Source organism: Salvelinus alpinus, chromosome 35, assembly GCF_045679555.1.
Source record: "Salvelinus alpinus chromosome 35, SLU_Salpinus.1, whole genome shotgun sequence".
NCBI lineage: Eukaryota > Metazoa > Chordata > Actinopteri > Salmoniformes > Salmonidae > Salvelinus > Salvelinus alpinus.
In genome coordinates, this window is record NC_092120.1 from 22,860,887 (window position 1) to 22,871,720 (window position 10,834).

Here is a 10,834-nt window from a genome sequence, read left to right on the forward strand (position 1 = left end):
CTGATAAAAGCTTCTCTGTGGGAGAAATCAATGCACTTGTCACACCCTGATTTGGTTCACCTGTCCTTGTGATTGTCTCTACCTCCTCCAGGTGTCGCTTATTATCCCCGGTGTATATATCCCTGTGTTTCCTGTCTCTCTGCCAGTTTGTATTGTTTGTCAAGTCAACCAGCGGTTTTCCTTGCGCCTATTTTTTTCCCCCCAGTCTCTGTTTGGTTCTAGTCCTCCTGGTTTCGACCCTTGCCTGTTCTGACTCCATACCCGCCTGCCTGACCACTCTGCCTGTTCTGACTACCAGCCTGCCTATCCCCTTGTACTGTTTTGGACACTGATCTGGTTTCTGACCCCTGCCTGGCCTGACCTCGAGACTGCCTAGTGTCTGGTACTGTTTGGACTCTGATCTGGTTTATGAACTCTCGCCTGTCCCCAAACTGCCTTTGCCTACACCCTTTGTTATAATAAAAATCGGAGCTCTACCATTTGCCTCTGTGTCTGCATTTGGGTCTCGCCTTGTGCCCTTATAGCACTCAGAAGCCTTTTAGCGTGAGGAGAGTATAGCTTCCTCCTGTGGGAATTGTAGAGCATAGAAACTCATAACGGGCTTCTATAGGAAGTGGGAGAGGAAACCCTTCTCTTTACCAACCACTAACTCCGAACACATGTTTGATCTGCCCATTTCTCCTTTTTCTGAAACAATAGTAGGTCTTGAGCAAGTCTAATGTAATGTCCAGCTAGCTATATGATTGTCTATAAAACTGTTGTGCTCTGTGTTATATTTTTGGGTATGCATGATATGCATCTACGTGAGGTTGCATAGCTCAGTATTAACATTTTTGCAACTGCTTATGAATGCACTGCAGCTTTAGTGCCGAAATTCCACGTTACGTCGTGTGTGCGCGTTTCGTGCATGGAAGGGAAAAAGAGGGCGAGAGAGAGCAAAGAGTGATTTTCATACACTGTATAATGTTGTATCTGGGTCAAGCTGTATGTGCATTTAATACAGCTAATAAAGCATGGTGCTGAAATCAATGTGCTGAACTGCTCAAATAACTATCAAAATGAATCTGGTTAAAGTGAAGTTGTTTCTTTTGACAGTCTGCTGCTTGTCATATGACATCACTCTGAGAGGACAATGGCAGCTGCATGGCCTGAAGTCAAAAACCAGATCTGCAGGATCTCAGCCAGTTTAGTCACTTTTGTTTTATTACCTACGCATAGGAAAGGAGGGGGGGGGGGGGGGGGGGAGAAGGACATTTAGAAGGAAGAATCAGAGTGGGGTTTCGAGAGTTGGAGAATACAATCTCATTGGATTAAGAGTTCGGACAAGGGTGGGAAAGAGGGATAAAGTGAGGAAAGGAGGGAGGAGTCGGTGAGAGAGGAAGATTAAAAGAGAAAGAACAAGAGGGAGGGAAAGGGAGGGGCAGAAATAGGCTCAGAAAAGCTTCAGTGTGCTTGTGTTCGTCTTCGGCTCAGACAGCACAGGAAGTGGAGTGAGTGTTTGAGACGCAACCCTTTGCGTCAAAACTATTTCACTGTCTTATTTTTCCTCTTTGAATTCTTCATCCTCTGTGCGTTATTTTGGTTTTTGCTGAGCGTGCGTGAAAACTCCTTGTCGACACCATGGATAACTTCCAGACCGTCCTGCGCTTTTTCATGAACCAGAAGGCCACCATTGGCTACAGCTTCATGGCCATCCTGACCATCGGGGGAGAGCGGATCTTCTCCATGGTCTCCTTCCAGTGCCCCTGCAACCACGACCAGAACTTTGCATACGGCCTGACCTTCCTGCTGGGCCCTGGCCTGGTTCTGCTGGTGCTGGGTCTTTTCTTCAGCAGCAGGCTGTGGCGCCTCTACACTGGCTGTTGCCTCAACCCCGTTAAGCTATGCCCCGGGGGCAACTGTTTCACCTGCCTCAAGGTGTTTGTCAAAATCTTCTCCGGTGCCTGTGTGGCCCCTATCATGTGGCTGTGTGTGGCACTGTTGAACGGGACCTTCTACGAGTGTGCCGTCAGTGGGCTGGATAATAACCTGGTGCTGGATATGTTCTGTAAGAACAGGACTTTGATGTGCCGGGAGGAGCTGGCCCGTGTGCCCTGCAGCAAGTCCAAGCTGCCCAGTGACTTGAACATGGAACTGTTGCTCATGTTCCGGGCTCAGTCACAGGTGAGTGCAAGCAGCAGTCAGGCCCTGTTTGTGACTTTTGTATGGTGGAACGTCATATTTTTCAATGTCATATTTCACAGCTGCAAATGCTGGTACGAGTCAGACCAAAATGAAGGCGTGATTCATTGATATACTTTACTATCTGTAATTCAGTTGGCTGTAAGCAACACTATTGGAGTTTATTACAAACAATTATTATTATTATTGAAAAAACGGTTGGCATTCTTTATTCATTTTATGTGAGCGTGAGTTTTGGTTCCTGTCTGTACATCCCCAGATACTAGGCTGGTGTATTATCATCATTTCAGCCGTACTAGGGCTCCTCGGGACCTGCTACACCAACTGCCGCTCGAAGGTGAGCTACCTGCAGCTCACCTTCTGGAAGTACTACGTAGAAAAGGAGAAGGAGCAGTTCGACACATTCGCTATGGAGTACGCATCCAAGCTGGCCGAGAGGAACCTGAAGAGCTTTTTTGAGAACCGCGAACCGGAAGTATTCCCATTCCCCAACCACAAGGCCTGGGAGGAGATCTCGGCCCTCTACACCTTCTCCAAGAGTGAGCAGTACTACAGCACCCTGCAGAGGTATGTGGAGCGTGATGACGAGAGACTACTGCCCTGAAAAAAGACCAGTCATGGCGCTGGACCACGACACAGAGATGAGCTGAGAGAGGCGTGGATAATGTCATATAAATAAATATCCAGAGAAGAATGCAGATGTATTTCACGAACACTACATTGGGGACATTGTTTTAAACTTTTTCTATTGACAGTGTATGAATTATAGTATATCCTATTTGTTTGACCTTTTATAAATGACATGCAGTATATACTATAGATTTAACTCACAGACTGAGGAGAGGCGTTGTTGCCTGCATTTTCCCCCAAAGCACTGATCTACACAGAACACCATTCAGGAAGTTATTACCAGTGACACAGCAGTGATTACCAAAGAATGCAGGCATTGCAGAAGTGGTAAAGCAGGAGGGCTTCTTGTCTGCTGATTTGAAAAAGTCTCCTCTACCTCTCTTTGACATGCCTTTGAGGCATTTCGTTCACTTTACTGGTAGATAATGGTAGGAGAGATATTGTAATTGTGTAGTTTTAATATGGAATTTTGTATGTAGTATTGCACCACACCATGAACGCTACATGCATGACAGAGTTGTAACATGCAATTTGATTGAAATGTTTACACAGCTCAATGTTTATAGAATTATGACAACTTGAGCACAATCTTAAAGTGTCTTTCTATGACGGTACAAGTGAAGCAGCTCACTTTATGTTGTATGGTAATTTGGGGATAACTAGTCTTGTCCAAGCAATACGTTTCGGTCTGCCATTACTGCCTTCCTGTTCAGTTATTAATGTCAATAGTAGTCAGTAACTCACAAATGAAGAGGTAATAAATCATGTATGACATACGGGATATTCTCACTGGATTCTACAAAAGATTTAGTGGCCCCTGTTAGTTTTTTTGTAATTTACATTTACATTTAAGTCATTTAGCAGACGCTCTTATCCAGAGCGACTTACAAATTGGTGCATTCACCTTATGATATCCAGTGGAACAACCACTTTACAATAGTGCATCTAACTCTTTTAAGGGGGGGGGGGGGGTTAGAAGGATTACTTTATCCTATCCTAGGTATTCCTTAAAGAGGTGGGGTTTCAGGTGTCTCCGGAAGGTGGTGATTGACTCCGCTGACCTGGCGTCGTGAGGGAGTTTGTTCCACCAATGTAATGTAATGTAATGTAATGTGTAAGCACTAAATTAACCTGTACATAGAACCTTATTTGGATATGTTGCATTATGCCTGATAAAAACCATTTTAGGGTGGTGAGTTTGTGTGTTAAAACTGTCCACATTCCACCATGTTTGACTAAGGGGAGAATGTAGCCACATCGGTGTAGTTACAGTGCCTTCGGAAAGTATTCATACCCCTTGACGTGTTCCACATTTTGTCGTGTTAAAACCTGAATAAAAACGTGTTCAATTGATGTTGTTTCTCACCTGTCTACACACAATACCCCATAATGACAACATGTTTTTATAAATTTTTGCAAATGTAATATAGAAATATTCGAATTTACATAAGTATTCACACCCCTGAGTCAAGACTTTGCAGAAGCACCTTCGGCAGCGATTACAGCTGTGACTCTATCTGTGCAAGTCTCTAAGATTTCCACACCTGGATTGTGCATCATTTGCCCATTATTTTCAAAATTCTTCAAGCTGGTTGTTGATCATTGCTAGACAACGATTTTCAGATCTTGGCATAGATTTTGAAGTAGATTTAGGTCAAATCTGTAACTTGGCCACTCAGGAACATTCACTGTCTTCTTGGTAAGCAAGTGTAGATTTGGCCTTGTTATTGTCTTGCTGAAAGGTGAATTAATCTGCCAGTGTCTGGTGGAAAGCAGACTGAACCAGGTTTTCTTCTAGGATTTTGCCTGTGCTTAACTCCATTCCGTTTAGTTCTTATCCTGAAAACTCCCTAGTCCTTAATGATTACAAGCATACCCATAACATGATGCAGCCACCACTATGCTTGAAAATATGGCGAGTGGTACTCAGTAATGTGTAGTATTGGATTTTTTTCCCCAAAGATAATACTTTGTATTCAGGACAAAGTGAATTGCTTTGCCACATTTTTTGCAGTATTACGTTAGTGCCTTGTTCCAGACAGGATGCATGTTTGGAATATTTATATTCTGTAGAGGCTTCCTTCTTTTCACTCTGTCAATTAGGCTAGTATTGTGGAGTAAATACAATGTTGTTGATATATCCTCAGTTTTTTCCTATCACAGCCACAGTGACTGGGTGTATTTATACACCATACAAAGTGTAATTAACAACTTCACCATGCTCAAAGGGATATTTGTCATTTTTTTTGTACCCATCTATCAATAAGTGCCCTTCTTTGCGAGGCATTGGAAAACCTCCTTGGTGTTTGTGGTTGTATCTGTGTTTGAAATTCACTGCTCAACTGAGGGACCTTACAGGTAAGTGTATGTGTGGGGTACAGAGATGGCAGTCATTCAAAAGTAATGTTAAACACAGATTGAGTCTATGCAACTTATTATGTGACTTTTTAAGTACATTTCCACTCCTGAACTTATTTAGGCTTGCCATAACAAAGTGGTTGAATATTTATTGACTCGAAGACATTTCAGCTTTTCATTTTGAATTGATTTGTAAAAAATTGAATAAAAACCTAATTCTTTGACATGATGGAGTATTGTGTATGGGTCAATTCAGGGTGTAACCCAACAATGTGGGAAAAGTCAAGGTGTGTGAATGCTTTCGGAAGACACTGTAGGTGTACACGTTAAAACCTGCCTTCCCAGGGCCTCAGGCACCAAGTGCCTCTCATCTCAGCTCTCTACAGTATATGTAATGGATAACTTTCATTACCGTTGACTGCTTTGTTTCCTCAGTCTTGGAAGGTCAGAAGGCATTTTTTTTTAAAGAACTATACACTGACTGTACAAAACATTAAAGACACTTTCCTAATATTGAGTTGTACCTGGTCCTTTTGCCCTCAGAACAGCCTCAATTCGTTGGGGGCATGGACTCTACAAGGTGTCGAAAGCATTCCACAAGGATACTGGCCCATGTTGACTAGTACTGTAGATATGTGGTGGAGTAGGGGCCTGAAGGCACATAGTGTGTTGTGAAATCTGTGAGTGTATTGTAATGTTTTCAAAATTGTGTAAAAATTGCTGGACACCAGGAAGAGTAGCTAATGGGGATCCATTATAAATACAAATACAAATGCTTTCCCACAGTTGTATCAAGTTGGCTGGATGTCCTTTGGGTGGTGGACCATTCTTGATACACACAGGAAACTGTTGCGCAGGAAAAACCCAGCAGCATTGCAGTTCTTGACACAAACTGGTGTGCCTGGCACTTATTACCGTACTCTTTTCAATGGCACTGAAATCTTGTGACTTGCCCATTAACCCTCTGAATGACACACTTACACAATCCATGTCTCAATTGTCTCAAGGCTTAAAAATCCTTCTTTAACCTGTCTCCTCCTCTTCATATACACTGACTGAAGTGGATTTAACAAGTGACACCAATAAGAGATCATAGCTTTCACCTGGACTCACCTGGTAAGTCTAGGTCATGGAAAGAGCAGGTGTCCTTAATGTTTTGTACACTCAGTGTAGATCTATGGGCCAGGAAAAGCTGTATTCCATGGTTCGGTCTTCTTTAATAAACAGCCACTACAAACTTCGGCTAACTTTTGCCACAAGGTAACAGTCAAAGGGAATGGAGCGTGTATTTTTCTAATGGCCAAATCAGCTGAAATCAACTCAAATGAACTCCATATTTGGTTTAATTTTACTAATAGGCAGGGCACTGAATAAAAATAAATCAATCAGCACGAATGCTCCCAAATTAAAAAGGTTAGGAGCACAACATAAAATTCAGGAACAAAATTGATTGAGATACTGTATAGCCTATATTGGGCCTATATTAATTCCAGCTACATCTGAAGCACGTGCCCTAGAAATGAATATGTAACCCTGTTAAGACATTTGTTTAGTACAAAAGCTAATGTTGATACAAATACAGTTGAAGTCGGAAGTTTACATACACTCAATTAGTATTTGGTAGCATTGCCTTTGAATTGTTTAACTTGGGTCAAACATTTCAGTTAGCCTTCCACAAGCTTCCCAATATGAGTTGGGTGATTCCTCCTGACAGAGCTGGTGTAACTGAGTCAGGTTTGTAGGCCTCCATGCTCTCACACGCTTTTTCAGTTCTGCCCACACATTTTCTATAGGATTGAGGTCAGGGCTTTGTGATGGCCACTCCAATACCTTGACTTTGTTGTCCTTAAGCCATTTTGCCACAACTTTGGAAGTATTCTTGGGGTCATTGTCTATTTGGAAGACCCATTTGTGACCAAGCTTTAACTTCCTGACTGATGTCTTGAGATGTTGCTTCAATATATCCACATCATTTCCTGCCTCATGATGCCATCTATTTTGTGAAGTGCACCAATCCCTCCTGCAGCAAAGCACCCCAACAACATGATGCTGCCACCCCCGTGCTTCACGGTTGGGATGGTGTTCTTCGGCTTGCAAGCTTCCCCCTTTTTCCTCCAAACATAACGGTGGTCATTATGGCCAAACAGTTCTATTATTGTTTCATCAAACCAGAGGACATTTCTGCAAATATTACGATCTTTGTCCCCATGTGCAGTTGCAAACCGTAGTCTGGCTTTTTTATGGCGGTCTTGGAGTAGTGGCTTTTTCCTTGCTGAGCGGCCATTCTGGTTATGTCAATATAGAACTCGTTTTACTGTGGATATAGATACTTTTGCACCTGTTTCCTCCAGCATGTTCACAAGGTCCTTTGCTGGATTGATTTGCACTTTTCGCAGCAAAGTACGTTCATCTCTAGGAGACGGAACACATCTCCTTCCTGAGCGGTATGACGGCTGCGTGGTCCCATGGTGTTTATACTTGCATGCTATTGTTTGTACAGATGAACGTGGTACCTTCAGGCATTTGTAAATTGCTCCCAAGGATGAACCAGACTTGTGGAGGTCTACAATTTCTTTTCTGAGGTCTTGGCTGATTTCTTTTGATTTTTCCCATGATGTCAAGCAAAGAGGGACTGAGTTTGAAGGTAGGCCTTGAAATACATCCACAGGTACACCTCCAATTGACTCAAATGTTGTCTATTAGCCTATCAGAAGCTTCTAAAGCCAGGACATCTTTTTCTGGAATGTTCCAAGCTGTTGAAAGGCACAGTCAACTCAGTGTATGTAAACTTCTGACCCACTGGAATTGTGTTACAGTGAATTATAAGTTAAATAATCTGTCTGTAAACAATAAATTGTTGGACAAATTGCTTGTGTCATGCACAAAGTAGATGTCCTAACCGACTTGCCAAAACTATAGTTTGTTAACTAGTCGTTATAGTCGTTCTGCCCCTGAACAAGGTAGTTAACCCACTGTTCCTAGGCCGTCATTGAAAATAAGAATTTGTTCTTAACTGACTTGCCTAGTTAAATAAAGGTTAAATAAATAAATAGTTTGTTAACAAGAAATTTGTGGAGTGGTTGAAAAACGAGTTTTAATGACTCCAATCTAAGTGTATGTAAACTTCTGACTTCAACTGTAGATAGGAAAAAAAGAAGCAGACATTGAATATCCTTTGAGCTATGGAATACCTTTTGAGCATGGTGAAGTTATTAATTACACTGTGGATGGTGTAAATACATCCAGTTAATACAAATATACAGGCGTCCTTCCTAACTCAGTTGCCAGAGAGGAAGGAAACCGCTCAGGGATTTCACCATGGTAACTTTAGAACAGTTACAGAGTTAAAAGGCTGTGATAGGAGAAAACTGAGGAAGGATCAACAACATTGTAGTTACTCCACAATACTAACCTAATTAACAGAGTGAAAAGAAGGAAGCCTGTATCGAATACAAAATACAAATATCCTGTCTGCAACAAGGTACTAAAGTAATACTGCAAAAAATGTGGCAAAGCAATTAACATTTTGTACTGAATACAACGTGTTTTGTTTGGGGTAAATCCAATACAACACATTACTGAGTACCACTCTCCATATTTTCAAGCATAGTGGTTGGTGGCTACATCATGTAATGGGAATGCTTGTCATCGTTAAGTACTGGGGAGTTTTTCAGGATAGAAAGAAATGGAATGGAGCTAAGCACAGGCAAAATCCTAGAGGAAAACCTGGTTCAGTCTGCTTTCCACCAGACACTGGGAGATGGATTAACCTTTCAGCAGGACAATAACCTTAAACACAAGGCCAACTCTACACTGGAGTTGCTTATTAAGAAGACAGTGAATGTTCCTGAGTGGCCAAGTTACAGCAAATTTTTGTGTAAACAAATTAACAACAGACTTTCAGCATGCTTATAGAGAAGGGGACACAACATTTTTTGCATTGACACAAGTGACTGATGAGTGGTTGAAAGAAATTGATATTAAGAAGATTGTGGGAGCTGTACTGTTAGATTTCAGTGCAGCCTTTGATATGATTGACCATAACCTGTTGTTGAAACAATGTGTTATGGCTTTAAAAAAAAAAAGGAAAAAAAAGCTATCTATCTAATAGAACAGAGAAGGTTGTTTTAAATGGAAGCTTCTGTCACGGTTTTCTTCCTGGGATGAAGGAGAGGACCAAAATGCAGCGCGGCTAGTGTTCAACATGTTTAATAGACAATAAACAGTAACACTAATACAAGTAACAAAATAACAAATGTGAAAACCGAGACAGCCCTATCTGGTGCAGACAAAACACAGAGACAGGAAACAATCACCCACAAAATCCCAACACAAAACAAGCCTCCTATATATGACTCTCAATCAGGGATAACGATTGACAGCTGTCTCTGATTGAGAACCATATTAGGCTGGACACAGAAACAGACAAACTAGACACACAACATAGAATTCCCACCCAGCTCACGTCCTGACCAACACTAAACAAGCAAAACACATAAGAACTCTGGTCAGGACGTTACAGCTTCTCTAATGTTAAACATGGAAAGTGTGGTGTGTCGCACGGCAGCTCTCTTGGCCCGCTACTCTTTTCTATTTTGACCAATGACCTGCCACTGGCAATAAACGAAGCCTCTGTGTCGACGTATGCTGATGATTCAACCCTATACGTGTCAGCAACAACAAATAGTGAAATCACTGCAACCCTAAACAAGTAGTTGCAGACAGTTTTAGAATGAGTAGCCAGTTATAAACTGGTCCTGAACATCTCTTAAACTAAGAGCATTTTATTCGGTACAAATAATTCCCTAAGTTCTAGACCTCAGCTGATTCTGGTAATGAATGGTGTGTCTGTTGAGCAAGTTGAGGAGACTAAATTCATTAGTGTTACCATAGATTGTAAACTGTCACAGTCAAAACATATTGATTCAATCGTTGTAAAGATGGGGAGAGGTCTGTACGTGACAAATAGATGCTCTGCTTTTTTGACACCAGACTCCACAAAGCAAGTCCTGTAGGCTTCATTTGTATCTTATCTTGATTATTGCCCAGCCATATGGTAAAGTGCTGCAAAGGACGACCTAGTTAAGTTGCAGCTGGCACAGAACAGAGCGTCTCGTTTTTCTCTTCATTGCAATCAGAGGGCTAATATCAATAATATGCATGCCAGTCTCTCTAGGCTAAAAGTTGAGGAGAGACTGCATCGCTTCTTGTTTTTATAAGAAACATTCCTATGTTGGAAATTCCAATTAGTTTGTACAGTCAACTTACACACAGGACTGACACACTTACCCCACCAGACATGCCACCAGGGGTATTTTCACAGTCCCCAGGTCCAGAACAAATTCAAGGAAACGTACAGTATTATACAGAGCCATGATTGATTGGAACTCCCTTTCATCTCATATAGCACAAGTGAACAGCAAACCTGGTCAAAAATAAATAAATAAATCCACACCTCACAACACTTATCCCCCATGTGACCTACTTGTTGTGTATGTACTGACGTATGTATAAATAATAGATACAAACACACACGCCCACCACATGTTGATATTTTTAAATGTACTGTATGTAAATTGTCAAGTCTTTTTTCTGTAGTGTTTTTTTTTTCATTATTTGTCGGACCCCAGTAAGACTAGCTGTCGCCATTGGGGATACTAATAAA

General features: G+C 41.7%; 1 protein-coding gene across 1 annotated transcript; it reads left to right on the forward strand.

Annotated features, from left to right (window-relative positions):
- Positions 1-1,454: 1,454 nt before the first annotated feature.
- Positions 1,455-4,164, forward strand: LOC139564343 (calcium homeostasis modulator protein 5-like). The gene is made up of 2 exons (XM_071383809.1): positions 1,455-2,163; positions 2,441-4,164. Exons 1-2 carry the CDS (start codon positions 1,621-1,623, stop codon positions 2,783-2,785), a joined length of 888 nt encoding a protein of 295 aa, XP_071239910.1. The 5' UTR covers positions 1,455-1,620; the 3' UTR covers positions 2,786-4,164.
- The last annotated feature ends 6,670 nt before the right edge of the window (positions 4,165-10,834 follow it).

Excerpts from the sequence above, each read along its gene's own strand:
- LOC139564343 (XM_071383809.1), top strand. The coding sequence starts at position 1,621 with ATGGATAACTTCCAGACCGTCCTGCGCTTTTTCATGAACCAGAAGGCC. Across the intron at positions 2,164-2,440 it reads TGTTCCGGGCTCAGTCACAG|ATACTAGGCTGGTGTATTAT; the intron begins GTGAGTGCAAGC and ends GTACATCCCCAG.